Source organism: Leucoraja erinacea, chromosome 33, assembly GCF_028641065.1.
Source record: "Leucoraja erinacea ecotype New England chromosome 33, Leri_hhj_1, whole genome shotgun sequence".
NCBI lineage: Eukaryota > Metazoa > Chordata > Chondrichthyes > Rajiformes > Rajidae > Leucoraja > Leucoraja erinaceus.
The window spans coordinates 11,167,580-11,182,379 of NC_073409.1; the positions used below are offsets into that span (position 1 = coordinate 11,167,580).

The 14,800-nt window shown below is 42.5% G+C and overlaps 1 protein-coding gene across 6 annotated transcripts in view; it reads right to left on the reverse strand.

Annotated features, from left to right (window-relative positions):
• The window catches only part of pde8a (phosphodiesterase 8A), a 74,084-nt gene that overhangs the window by 24,088 nt on the left and 35,196 nt on the right, over positions 1-14,800 (reverse strand). For 4 of the 6 annotated variants that reach the window (XR_008726108.1, XR_008726107.1, XM_055661293.1 and 1 more), the window contains 7 exons: positions 14,254-14,332; positions 12,499-12,639; positions 10,397-10,485; positions 9,697-9,742; positions 9,561-9,609; positions 8,111-8,185; positions 109-179 (listed from right to left, as the gene is read on the reverse strand). Coding sequence is in view for 4 of the 6 variants with exons in the window: in XM_055661293.1 (XP_055517268.1) it covers positions 109-179; positions 8,111-8,185; positions 9,561-9,609; positions 9,697-9,742; positions 10,397-10,485; positions 12,499-12,639; positions 14,254-14,332 (550 nt within the window). In the remaining 2 variants the exon portion in view is untranslated. The remainder of the gene's footprint in view (positions 1-108; positions 180-8,110; positions 8,186-9,560; positions 9,610-9,696; positions 9,743-10,396; positions 10,486-12,498; positions 12,640-14,253; positions 14,333-14,800) is intronic. The other 2 variants (XM_055661295.1, XM_055661294.1) reach the window with 2 other exon arrangements.

The window sequence follows — 14,800 nt, forward strand, 5'->3', positions numbered from 1 at the left end:
ATTATCAGTTTCATACCATTTTATGAAAAGTTAAATACAATATAATCACTTTAAAATAACTTGGATATTGCATAAATTACATCAGGACTGACTTCTAGTTAATTCTACCTTGGTAATTGGTGCTTCAATGGACATGGAATGTATCCTAGCAATAGAGGAACTCCTACCATGGAAGCTACCTGTGTAATGAACAAAGAGATATAAATAAAACCCAAATGTGTTACATTTATGCAGAATGCATCTTCCAAGATCTTACTGCAGCTTGGATTAGTCCAAAGTACCTACAGTGCCCTCCATAATGTTTGAGACAAAGACCAATCATTTATTTATTTGCCTCTGTACTCCACAATTTGGGATTTGTAATAGAAAAAAATCACATGTGGTTAAAGTGCACATTATCAGATTTAATAGTAAGATTAAACGAGAACTTACCAGTTTGAAGTTTGATCTTTATTTTATGAGGAGTTACGATGAGGGATTGCGTGAAGAACCCACCAGCATGCGTGCACGACATTCTTCAAAGCAGCGGTGTGGAATCACAGAAAATAGTAATTGAAGTAAACATAGTAAAGACACGGAGAACTAAGATGCCAGTTGACCTTTATAATTGAGGGCGGGAGCGGAGGGCACGTAATCCCTCATCGTAACTCCTCATAAAATAAAGATCAAACTTCAAACTGGTAAGTTCTCGTTTAATCTTACTATTTTACTTCGGAGTCACGTGAGTGACTACGTGAAGATTTTAAAGCTCTGTGATTTCAAGCCGTGGAACAGTCCATGCTTCACTCACTGCCAAAGTAATTCAAGGGAGGAAGTATGTTATTGTATTCAGACATGCATCCAATTCAGGCAATAACTATTTATTTTAACAAAATAATCCTCCCTAGGGCTAAATATATTGCAGAATTCAAACTTGATTCTGCAATACCGCAGGTTTGGTTATTGGCTTATTATAAAGAATTGGAAGGTCTTTCTCTTGACCATCCTACTGTAGCCAGGATATGGTCCATAGGCACTTCCTTGTCTCTAGCTGCCGGTGTTGCTGTTGCCCATGTGGATAGAAACTTAAGATGTCAGTATCCACCCCAGCAGCTCCCAAGCCTGTCTGAGTCATCTAGCGATGGTTAGTGCTGATACCCGGCCATTAGGCCATTACCCCCCCCCCCCCCCCCCCCCCAGGGACAGGGACATTGCTGGTGCTCCTAGCAATGTTAGTACAACACTGACATCCCAGATCTGGGAGTACTTCCCTCTAGGAGGGTTGGTGTTGAAAATAATCCTCATAAGTTTGACAAATAGAGGGTGAGGTCCCATGGAGAGTTGTCGTGGCGCCTGCCATCAGCAAGCTGACAGGGCACTCCTGCATAATTATAGTACTGCAGCTCAGTCCTTCATCTACATGAAGGCTGGATAGGAATTCCCAGGACGTTGGTGGTTGTCGCTGAATTATACGCTACACCAGCCCTTGTTGATTCTTGATAGGCTGCCGTGATCAAGCTCATGGTCCTGTCCACCAGCCCGGATCTAGCATGGTGGACTATGGTTCAGAGACTATGTCCGAGACCACAGGGATCCATGGCTGTGTAGGTCAATCAGGTACTTTCAAGCCACTTGATGTCGAGTCCATATGTGATTTTGCTTAGGATCCGACTGATGAGGCAGGAGGGAAAAACATTGTAAACAATTATTCCGCATTAAGTGAGTAACGTCCATTGCTGCTGCCCCAAGTGTGGTTCACAAGCGGCATATGTTGGTAACTGGTGATTGGGTCTAGATGCAAATGGATCGATATCTGGTGTCCCTCATTTGGTAATATCAGCAACTTTTTTGTGGTCCAACAGCCATTCGATGCTGTCATTGAATTTTCATGACCTGGTATGTGGCTCAGTATTGAGCTTACCTGGTAGGTAAGTTTGCTGATAGTCAAATATGTATGTTAACACACCATAGCCAAATATATTGGCCAGATTGACACATGGTATCGATCTTTTCTCCCATGTGATTAATATATGCCACCACTGTGATATTATCAATTCGTAGGCGGACATGCAAATGGTGCATTGATAGCAGTAGGCTTTTAGACCATAAAACGCACCCAACACCAGTGTTTTTAGTAATTAATTATTTTGTAGGTTTATCCAAGTCTGCTTTACTCTTTGGCAATGTTACAGACATATGGATAACGTTAATTGTAAATCCCAGAAAGTCCAGTTGTGGATGCCGTCGACTTAGATTTATCTGGATGGAGATGACCCCAGAGTTTCACCCTATGTTTGGTAGCTAAAACTGCTGATTTAGCTAGATCAGGGTTTTTTCCCCACAATTGATATATCATCAAGATATGCCTTGACAATATGTTTTTGTTTCTAATATTGCCAAGGCCCATTTTAATATCTTGGTGAAAAGTCTTGGGGCTGAAGTTAGTTCATTAGGCAACGCTATACCCTGCCAGTGTTGCCCCATCCAGTTAAATTTTAGGTATCGACAATGATCCCTCCATGTCTCCCAAAACAAGTGTAATATATTACCGTTAGTACAGGTCATACACCTTTATGTTCTGGAAGGAACCAGATCCACCTACATACCTGGTTGCCGGTGGTACGTCCCTTTCTTCAATTTCTGCCTCTTCTGTGGAAGAGGCGCCGGAGTGCGGGGTTGGCACGTTTTCCATGAGGGTCGCTCTGGGCCTTGGCCTGAAAGGACCTTCGTGGTGCTGTGCGGCCCTCATGCTTTCACCAGCGTCCTGGTGTTGATACCTGCTGGTGGTTGCATAGGGGTGCTGTCGTTGCTGATGACGCTGTTATGAGCCCGACGGCTTTAATCTCATTGTCGAGCTTTTCTCTGTACCATCGTCTGGGCGAGCAACCAATGATATGCCCGCTGTCAGAAGTTTTGAAATCTTCTGTAGTTTGACCTCCTGGGTTTTTGTGCCAGTCCCACTGTACCCCCAGATCGCATTGTTTGCTGCAGGCATTTTTAAAACGAAGTAAAGTTCACATGAGGCCTATACTTCTGCGTAATTTTGTTGCCTGTTCCTGCAGAGGATGGAAGTACAGGTAGTCGATGCTGGCCGCCAGCCTGGTCTGTAATGGTACTTTTTGTTGATCCGTAATTTTGGTGATCACTCCCAGTAGCTCCTTAGGATTCTGCACCCCCTGCACACTGCCGCTTTTCTTCAGCCACGTCCCCTTCTTCCGGACCAGCCCAGCCCTGGTCCACAACGCATTCCTCTATCGAGGGAGATGCATTGTTTTACAGCCCTCAATAAGGTGCTGTTGTGAGAGTGCGAAGACTCCCATAGTGAGCTTGCTCAATATCCCGGAGCAAGTCACGGGCGGACCTCTGCTGCACTCGGGCAGCGCGACCCTTCGGCCGGACTCAGATGAGTATGATCGGCCGGGCTGAATCCTGCTGGGCTTTGCCTCCAGCCTGCTGCGCTGCTTTGAGCTGTATGACTCATGGCGCTGGATTCAGCTTGGAGTCGGTAAGTGGACCTTAGTAACCACTGCCTTGGGCAGTGCGTCCTTCTGGCTGGACTCTCCGAGTCTATTGGCTGTACCGACTCCTATCTGCCTGCAGCCCGCTGTGTTGTTTCCAGGTATACAGCTCGCGGTGCTGGGCTCAGTCTGCGCCGGTCGTACCCGGCTGTCGGCTGCCAGAACCTTCCTAGTTCCTCACAGCCTGCAGTCCTGGAACCGCTGTTTCCCCATGGCTGTGGGCTGCTGGAACTTTCCCTAGTTCCCCGCAGCCTGCGGTCCTGGAACCGCTGGACGTTAGTGGTGTCGGCTGCCGGGACCTACCTGGTTCCCCGCGGCAGCCTGCAGTCCTGGAGCCGCTGGTAGCCCGTGACTGTCGGCTGCCGGGAACTGCCCGGTTCCCTGTGGCAGCCTGCGGTCCAGGTCCATTTTTTTTTTCCTTCCCCTTGTCCAACGTGCTGTAACATAAGCACAGCAAGGGGAAGAATACAACTTCAATTTTTCCTTACCTGTGTAGGTCCGTTTGAATTTTTCCTACGGGAGCGCTCCACCCCCGCCCGTCGCTGTTGCACTGCGTGAGACGCAATGTCGCGCACGCGTGCTGGCGGGTTCTTCACGTAGTCACTCACGCGACTCCGAAGTAAAACTAAAGGGTATTTTTATACATTTTGGTTTCACCATGTAGAAATTTCAGGGCTCAATGTTTGAGACACATGGCTTCACAGGTGTTTGTAATGGCTCAGGTGTGTTAAAATGCCTCCTTAATACAGGTACAAATAAGGGAGCTCTCAGCACCTAGTCTTTCCTCCAGTCTTTCCATCGCCTTTGGAAACTTTTATTGCTGTTTATCAACATGAGGACACACAAAGTTGTGCCAATTAAAGTCAAAGAAGCCATTATGAGACTGAGAAACAAGAATAAAACTGTTAGAAACATCAGCCAAACCTTAGGCTTACCAAAATCAACTGTTTGGAACATCATTAAGACGAAAGAGAGCACTGGTGAGCTTACTAATTGCAAAGGGACTGGCAGGCCAAGGAAGACCTCCACAGCTGATGACAGAAGAATTCTCTCTATAATGAAGAAGTCGCGTGGATTTGTCAATGACTACTATCCGCCGAAGGTTTCATGAACAGAATTGCAGAGGTTACACTGCAAGATGCAAACCACTGGTTAGCCGCAAAAATAGGATGGCCAGCTTACAGTTTGCCAAGAAATACTTAAAAGAGCAACCACAGTTCTGTAAAAAGGTCTTGTGGACGGGATGAGACAAAAAATAACTTATATCAGTGCGATGACAAAAGTATGGTGGAGAGAAATAACTGCCCAAGATCGAAAGCATACCACCTCATCTGTGAAACACGGCGGTGGGGGTGTTATGCCCTGGGCATGTATGGCTGCTGAAGGAACTGGCTCACTTATCTTCATTGATGATACAACTATGCTACAAAGTAGTAGCATAATGTATTCTGAAGTGTATAGACACATCCGATCTGCTCAAGTTCAAAAAATGATTCAACTCATTGACCGACAATTCATTCTACCGCAAGACAGTGATCCCAAACATACTGCTAAAGCAACAAAGGTGTTTTTCAAAGCTAAAAAATGGTCAATTCTTGAGTGTCCAAGTCACCCAATCTGAACCCAATTGAGCATGCCAGAGAAAACTGAAGGGGACCAGGCCCCAAAACAAGCGTAAGCTTTAGATGGCTGCAATACAGGCCTGGCAGAACATTACCAGAGAAGACACCCAGCAACTGGTGACGTCCATGAATCGCAGACTGGATATGCAACAAAATACTAAACACGACTACTTTCATTTACATGACATTGCCGTGTCCCAAACATTATGGTGCCCTGAAATGGTGGGACTATGTAAACACTGCTGTAATTTCTACATGGTGAAACCAAAATGTGTAAAAAATGGCCTTTATTAAAATCTGACAATGTGGACTTTAACCACTTGATTTTTTTCTATTAATTATTTTTTTCTTTTCTATTGCCCTATAAATCTCAAATTGTGATGTACAGAGGCAAATAAATAAATGATGGGTCTTTGGCCCAAACTTTTTGGAGAGGACTGTATACTACGGGTGTGCACCTAAAAAAGAAAATCGCTTTAACTAATGATTTCAATGAGGAAATGGCAGCAGTGAAACTATTGGTAAAGATTCTGAGGCAGAGTTTAAAATCATCAAGCAATTAGGAAGGCAAATTGCATAATTTAAAAGCATAAGTATAGAATCGATGGGACAAGTGGCCTAATTCTGCTCCTATGCAGTTATATATGGAACTTTAGAGAGACCATCTGCAGCCTGCAAGATATATAGGGAGATTGATCGAGCGTGTTGAGAATGGACTCTGGGATGGCTGGTTTGCCATTCGAAGAGAGATCGACTAGTCTTTGCCTGTACCTCCCGGAGTTTAGAAGAAAGAGAGCATCTAACTGAAACTTAGAAAATGTTTATGGGGCGCAACATAGAGTATGTGAATGTTCCTCTGATGGTAGAATTTGAAAAATAAGTCTCAGACTAAGAGAGGCAATGAGATTCAGAAAGGGTAGAATATGTCATGGCCTTCGCAGAGTTTGTAAGGGGTTTTACAGAAGCTCACATTATAGAAAAGTAGAAACCCACAGAATCCAGAGGAAAATAGTTTAATAATTGCATATCTGAGAGAAAGCAAAGGGTCATTTTTGTAAGCATAGCTTTTTGCATTGAAGTTCTGCAATGGGTCTGTTGTTTTTCCATCACATCGATGATTTAGATCTAAATATACGATCTATGATTAGGAAGTTTGCTTCTGAAACCAATATTGACAGTAATAATAATAATAATACATTTTATTTATGGGCGCCTTTCAAGAGTTTCAAGGACACCTTACAAAAATTTAGCAGGTAGAGGAAAAACATGTAAGGGGAATGAAATAAATAGTAGAGACATAATTAGTACACAAAGTAAAGACAGAATACAATTCAAAACACAATATGAGGCAATTAATGCACAGATGAAAAGGGAGGGGGACGTGGGGCTAAGGATAGGCAGAGGTGAAGACATGGGTCTTGAGGCGGGACTGGAAGATGGTGAGGGACACGGAATTGCGGATCAGTTGGGGGAGGGAGTTCCAGAGCCTGGGAGCTGCCCTGGAGAAGGCTCTGTCCCCAAAACTGCAGAGGTTGGACTTGTGGATGGAGAGGAGACCGGCTGATGTGGATCTGAGGGACCGTGAGGGTTGGTAGGGGCAGGGGGGGTGAGTGAGATAGGGGGGGGGGGGGGGGGGGGGGGGGGGGTGGAGGGCTTTGTAGGTGAGTATCAGGATTTTGTAGTTGATCTGGTGGGAGTAGCAGAGATGTGGTTGTGGAGAGAGATGAAGTGGGATCTGTTGGAAAGGTAGGAACGGAGCCAGCTGAGTGCAGAGCCTTCAATGCCGAGGTCTTTGAGTCTGGTGAGCAGGATGTTGTGGTTCACTGTATTTAAGGCTGCGCTCAGGTCGAGGAGGATGAGGATGTTGAGGGAACCAGTGTTAGCAGAGGTGAGGAGGTCGTTGAGGACTTTGAGGAGAGCAGTTTCTGTGCTATGGAGGGGGCGACAGCAGTACAACTGCAACAGTACAGTTGACATTGACGATGAAAGGTAAACTGCAGGAAGATACCAATGAACTGGTTAAATGTGCAGAAACAAAAATGGAATGTAGATCAGGTAATGCCAATAGGGAGGGCAAATAAAGGAAATATGATAAATGAAGGTAGCAGGATAGGTAGCAAGGTGGTGAATACAGCATCCAGGATACACTCTCTCCGAAGCAATTTCTCACTGATCCTAAAGAGCTAACCCTTTGCCCCAAGAATACAACCTTACTTCTAAAATCTCCAGTCAGAGAATACAGCCCGGTAAAAGTGCTCCAAAATGTATGACTTTAGTAACAAAAATCAAGGCCCAAAACTAGTCATTTAGCTGACACTTTCATAAGAATCAAGAGCAGAAATAAGTTAATTAACCTCTCACACCTGCACTACCATTTACTAAGAACATGGCTAATTTAAACACCACTTTCTCCCACTCTTGTCACATTACAACCCATATGTCTGCAATCCTTCACTGTGAAGACATTCAATGACTGCCTCCATGACTCTCTAGGGAGAGAATCCCAAGGATCATGACAGAAGAATTTCCTCCTCACTATCTTAAGTGGACAACCCATTATGATGAAACTATGCTTCTTGGTTCCAAAGATACCCATATAGCCTCCACAGAATCCACACCAAAAAACAGTGCTAGAGGAACACGCTGTAGGACAGGCAGCATCTGTGGAGGGAAATGAAAAGATGACATTTGGGTTGGGACATTTCTTCAGATCACCTCTCATTCCAATGAATTTAAGCTCAAACTTTTCAACCTTTCTTCAAATATCAACACCTTTGTCCCAAGAATCAGTCTGTGCATTGTCTCCAATGTAAATATATTCTTCCTTGAATACAGAAACCAATACCATGCAGTATTATAGGTGCAGTCTCACCAGTGTTCTGCAAAATTGCACCTAAACTTCCCTACTTCTATAATCCATTCCCCTGGCAAGCACACAAACACAATAAATGGACAGCAGAGGTTATTGTAACCTTGTTGCAAGTGACATACCATCACTCCCTCGTGATGTGTTGGATCTGACATCATAACTTTTCTTCCTGCCTTTGTACTTTGAAGTAAGCAAGTCTATAAAAGAAGCAACGAACTATTAAACCTGTCAGGGACAAGTACATGAACGTTTCAGAATGGCATATTAAAGAAATGCATTTCATACACGTAGTCGCACATCCGTACGTGTCTGCTATTTATGGGAGCGTGGGTGGGAAGGAGTTCTTCTGCTGGCCTCCATCTTCCACACACCACACTAAATATTCTCTCACGTCCCTTTGTATGCCCCATCACCAAGATGCTGTCCACAGTCCCCAAAATACCATCAACAAATCATTAATCAATGTCAGCCATTATTCTTCTGGCCATGTGAACTTGATAAAAGATTAAAAAGGAAATTGGTCAGAACAGAGACTAAGTTCAGACTGGGCACTGCATTGGAAAGCTCTAGTTAATACAAGACTCTCAAGTACAAGTTAATACAGTTAACTCTCTAGTGCTTCTTGATCACGGCCAATGTGCTGCTTCTCATTAACATTTGTGACCAATAAAGGAACTTTGTTACAGGAAATGAAGATATGGTTCCAGTGGCAGGAGGGTCAGTAACCAGAGGACTGAAAGGAATTGACCAAAGATCCAAAGGAAAGGCAATGTTTTCTCTAAAAAAGTAGTGCCAGAAAAGACAGGGAATCAGATTCAAGAACAATTGGCAAAGAGGAAATTAGTATACATTAAATTTTAAGAACAATGCATAAGTTTGATAATGTTAAAAAAACCCCCATAGGTATACGACCTTCAATACACAAATCAGGACATCCACCATAAAAGTTTTATTTCTTACAGTAAGCTCTATAAATTCCAGTTTAGATCAATTTCAGACCTTGGCTGGAGATCTGTACAAAACAGTGCTCTGTCTTTATCTGAATGGTAATGGTATATTATAGTCATGTGTACTGAGATACTAAAAACTATTTTTCTTGCGAACGAGATAAATCATACCATACATGACTACATTCAAACCACGCACAAGTATTTAAGCGGTGCCAAAAGAGAAAGGAAACAGAATAGTGTTATAGCTACAGGGAAGGTGGAATAAGAAAGTGCAAGGGCTGCAAGGAGGTAGATAGGGAGATCACAATTCATCCATCTTTTTATCAATAATCGGATAACAGCTGGGAGGAATGATAAATACAGCTACATTCAACCACTTCAGCATCACATCCTCTCATCTCTCCACCAAATAGCACACTTTCCATCTTGCAATAGCTAAAGACATATCCAGATAGCAAGAAACAAATCATTTGCAATAAGTACCACAGTTCGTACTGAGCCAAAGTAGAGAACAATCCTCTTTCATCAATTAACGTGCTTCTTTATTCTAATGAAGACCTTTGTACCAGGTACATCATTCTAAGTAACAGCACAGAGGGAAATAAATTAAATAACATAGTACCTGGTGGAAGCTCAAGCTGAAATCGATCAGAAGATACAGGTTCCTCAATCTGTAAAAGAAGACAACGATCACATGAAGGAAATTGTTGCAAAAAAAACTAAGAAAAAGGAAGCATACATAGATCTCACACACCTACCTTATTTCCACATGGGGTCTTAATAAACACATAGTGTCTAATTTTCCTAATAAGAAAAGAAGTTCTAATTAGAAGATTTACAAATTCCTGTAGCAGACATCTCAAATGATAAGCACAGCTCAGCACATAGCAACTGGCCTCTGGGAGATTGTGCTCTGTGGTTAAGCAACAATAAACCCCAGGTTCCTATTTTTAGAAATGCAGGGAATTGGGACTAGCTTAGATAGGCATCGGGATGGGCATGGATGACTTGGCCCAAAGGGCCCGTTTCCAATGCTGTACGACTAAACCTGAATCAGGAGATAGTTTCAGAAACCATTAAAAACTACTAATTCCATCTGATCCAGATCAGGTTTTAACTCGGGTTAGTCCCACAGGGTCAAGCACCAACACAGTTTTTTTATACTTTGCAGGTGCCCTGTTTACAATCAGTTCTAACCAGCTATGCTGGATCATATCTCAAACCTTCAGTTTGCCCGGGTTTAACTCAGAGTACAGGTTGAATACCAATTTTCCAGCACGTTCGGTGCCAGAACCTTTCAAGGATTATCTGTTTTCCCGGGCCAACAGAGGTCACGTGATAATGAAACGTCAATGCACCCCAGGCCTGTTAATTAAACATCGCCCGTGTCTCCAATACACCATGGAAACCTAAATAAAACAAATATAAAATGTCTGTTAGCAAACACATTGCACTCACCCTCCCTGTCCCATGACAGGCGTTATTTTCATATTTTGGCAAATTAAATCTCCATTTTTCTTTTTCCCATAGTACATTCCTTGCCATTGCTGTAAAGTCACAAGCAGAGATAGTGTCAACCAGGAATTTATGAATTCAGTTACAACAGTGAAGTGCATTTTCCTGCCATTGATGCAAGGGGAATTCCTCACACAAATGAAACATTCTGCTGTCAATGCTGAAGTACAACAGCTAAATGACTTCAGCAATTCTGCCTTGCCCCATAAAGCTGCAACTTTTCCTTTCAAAAATATATCCAGCTTCTTTTAAAATGCACAAATTGTCTCTGCATTCAAAATCACCAAAGGTTGTTCACTTTTAATCCTTGTCCTCTGGTCCTTGATCATTCTGTTGATGGGAACAGTTACTATCCATTTACCGGACCCATTGTGATGTCATATATTTATGAAAAATTCCCTCAGAAAACATTCCCCCCTGTCAACCTGAAACCCCTCCACACCCCGGGAGCAAACTTAATTAAAAGATCTACTGCTGGAATTTATTTTTCATTTTGTGGATGTCACTGCACCACCCCCTACTTGCTTCTAATGGATGGCTTACTAGGATATTTCAGGGGGACTTTTCAGAGCCAACCACATTGATGTGGTTTGGAGCCATACGCAGACCACGCTGGATTAAAATTAAAGGATGAAGGATGAATATTTACTGCAATCTATGAGCTCTGCGTCCACCAACATTATGATTGACTAAATTATTTAAATTCCTGAGGTGTCACAGTTGGATCTGAACTTGTGTCCCTGGATTGTTAAACCAGTCGTATTCTAGTCTAGTAATTTACCCACCTCCGCACACAGTAGCTATATTTATTCTTCTGGCTCAGGGCATTGTTGGCAATTACAGGATTTATGGCCTATCACCACTTCCAACAAGGAAATGGTACTGCCTTGCATACAAAGACATCATCACACAGCAAGAAATGCCCCTTTGCCATCTAGGCCAACTAGATTAACCCAATTTTCTCCACACTCGACCCATGGCTTTCTACACCATAGTGTTTCAAGTGCTCAACTAAAAACTGCTTAAATGCTGCAAGAGTACCTGCCTCCATCCCACCCTCTGGCAGTATGTGCCATATTTCAATCAATCTGTGGATGAAAACAAAAATCCTCAAATCTTTCCATCTCCCCACCCCTTACCTCTGGATATTTACATCTCTGCAAAGGGGGGAAAAAAATCTCTCTACCCTCCTAGAAATCCATCACAGGCAACTTCCTGGTAAATTTTCTGCACAGCTGCAACTTTCCTACTGGTGTGATGATCACAACCACGTACACTATACCAGCAGAGGCATGGTCAAGCAGGGCCTGGTCATATGTTCATGAACTACTTCAGTCCTTCTGGCACACCCACAGTGCTGTGGATTTGGTGGGGTTCCAGGATCGAGAGCCAGCAAATAATGAAGAAACACAAGATATTTCTCAATCAAGGTGGTGTGCATTAAAAGAAAACAGCAGGCATCCCCATGTATATGCTCTTGTTCTTCTTGGTGGTGGAAGTCTCAAGTTTAGGAGGTGCTGTCAGAGTGATCGCGGCAAGTAACTGCAGCGCATTTTGTAAATAGCGCACACTGCATTTAATTCAGCTTTTCCCCCCAACATTATCACCCAGTCTTTTCACTATTTGTTTACTGAGAAGATTTTTGAATTTCATTTTACTGAGCCTTTCCGCAATACCCCTTTTATTTACTTTTTTAAACTTCCTCTCAACTCTCAATTAGACTGACTCTCAATAAATTACTCATAACCTTGGTCGAGTTATATTTTATTTGTCATACAATCACCAGTAACCACAGGCACCCTGACAGATAGCTTCAGTAAAACCAGGCTCAAGGATCCGAATGTGCTAGAGATATCCGGAGTCCCTCCCTGACACTCAGGCAGATGAAAGTTCTCGACCCGAAACATCACCTATTTCTCTTCTCCAGAGATGCTGCTCGACCCGCTGAGTTACTCAAGAATTTTGTGTCCATCTCTGGAGTAACAATTGGCTTGCCATGCTAACAATTTTCCACGGTCACAAGTTGGACACATCATCACACTTACCTTTCCTTCTGCACAATAGCTGTCGATCTTAATTGGGATATCAGCTTTATTTTTATTGCTAGTGGCCACTTGTGTTAGCTCCTTTCCTATCAATTCCTCTCTCTGGTAACCCATCTGTCCTTCAAATGTGGGGTTCACGTACTGCAGAACACAAGCAAAGTTGGCTCACTGGACTTTTAGATCAGACAGGTAGACTGTAATAGTTAGTTACATTCAACACATGGTGGTCAGGTCTCCATTTTTAAAGGATGGACATTTCTTCAGTAACATGACTCTAGCTTTAAAGTTTAAATTCTGGCTAGATTAATCAGTCGCATAGTACAGGTTGTTTGGCCCACCATGTTCATTGCCAACCTTTCTGCCAATCTACTCTAATTCAATTTACCCGCATTGAGCAAGTCTGAAGAAGGGTCCCGACCCAAAACGACACCCATCCTTTTCTCCCCCCCCAGAGATGTTGCCTGACACGCTGATTTACTCCAGCACTTTGTGTCTATCTTCAGTATAAACCAGCATCTGCAGTTCCTTTCTGTATGCCCACATTAGGCCATAAAAAAGATCTTCCAACATTTCCAGTTTTTGCCAAGAACTGAGGGAATAAACTGAAGAATGTTTCTGTCTTCTTTCCAGAACAAATATCAGGTAATGTGATACATCCAGTCTGTATTCAGTAGCATGGGGGCCGTGCCTACTACTGAATCACTGGATAAACTAAGATTGGTTGAGAAGCATGAATGCCATTGGCCTCAGCAACACCTACACAGTTGATTGTCATGTCATTCGATTGCTGCCACTGGTGTCTTACTGCAGGGAGAACTTGCATTCTAATACATGAACATAGCAACGTGATTAAAACAAGAAAGAAATGTATGCAGAATGTATGCTAGGTGCTTGGAATAAGTCAATCATACAGCTAGATTATCTTCAAAACCCCACCCAACAACATGGTCTTGTCACGCAATCAGTCCGGGCATTCCTCCACAAACAAAATCAAGGCTAAAGCCAAGATTGTTTAACAAGTACTTAATTAATTAAATGACCTGCACACTACAGGAGGCATTTTACACACAATTGCTATGAAGTCATTACCATTACACTAGCAAAGTCTAAAACAAGTTTATTGTGACATCTCAAGAAGCAGAGATGAATGTCCAATCCAATGTTATTTTGTTGTTGACAAGGAACACTCCAAAGCACAAATAAGGAATCCTTTACTGTGCTTTAAGATCAGACGAATTCAGTGGGATAGTCCAACACAATATAGTGTCAATATCTGATCTAAAGGATGCAACCAATAAGGCAACTCTCCTTTATAGCTGCACTGGATTATTTTACTGAATTTCAAAAAATTTCCACTTAAGGTTAAAACTACAAATTTCAATTCAGAAAAGAATGCAGCCAAATTTCTAAAATGTTTAAACAAAAATTATCACCCTTTTGAATTACACCCCAGACAGAAGGATGAGAATGGTCAGCGAACAGAAGACTCCAATTATGAGAACAAATGTTGATATTTTGGCCGATGACCTCTCAGTCATGAACCTGAAGTGTTAAGTGCTGCCTGGCTGCATTTAGTTTAAATTGCACTATTTAACATATTTGTTATTAATTACTATTATCTTCAAATAATTATGTACAATTTTGAATTTAAAGTCCAAAAGCTGAGCAAACTGATCATTGGAATTTGCGAATATATGCTGTTGCTACCAAAAAGAAGGGCAAGAATACGCCAAAGGCTCTAAATTAGCAACTGACCTGAATAATATTATCGTTGCTTGTAATTTCTATTGACTCTAGGCATTGGTCCAAAGCTGTGAAGATTGCACTAGATGCCCTGAGAGAGAGAAAAAAAAAGATGGGGGGAGCGAATGTATTATTTTTAATAAGATCAGACAGTATCATGTAGATTATCCATGTTTTGTGGAACCTCTGCAAGAAACTAATGGGGACCAGTGAATAGATTTTTCAATATTTTTACTTGTATATGATGTATTTCTAAAACCGGATATTTTCTTGATCTTGCTAAGATCGCGGATAAGAAGAACACAACTTTCAATAGCAAGAATTGCCCTGTTACCCGTTAATTTCGATTGATCACTTCGACTAGTAGATCTTCTCAGGCTGTGCCACAGAACATTGTGTTATTGCTATAATCGAGCTGCTACTAACTGGAAGACGTTTAGCATTTATTAATTTGATCTGCCTAGCCTGGAATAGACCCTGCTTCCAGGAATGAACCTGCAGAGTGCCAAGCCCCTGTTCTGGTAATGTTCATCAGCCTCTGCCAGGGGTTCTGGAAAAC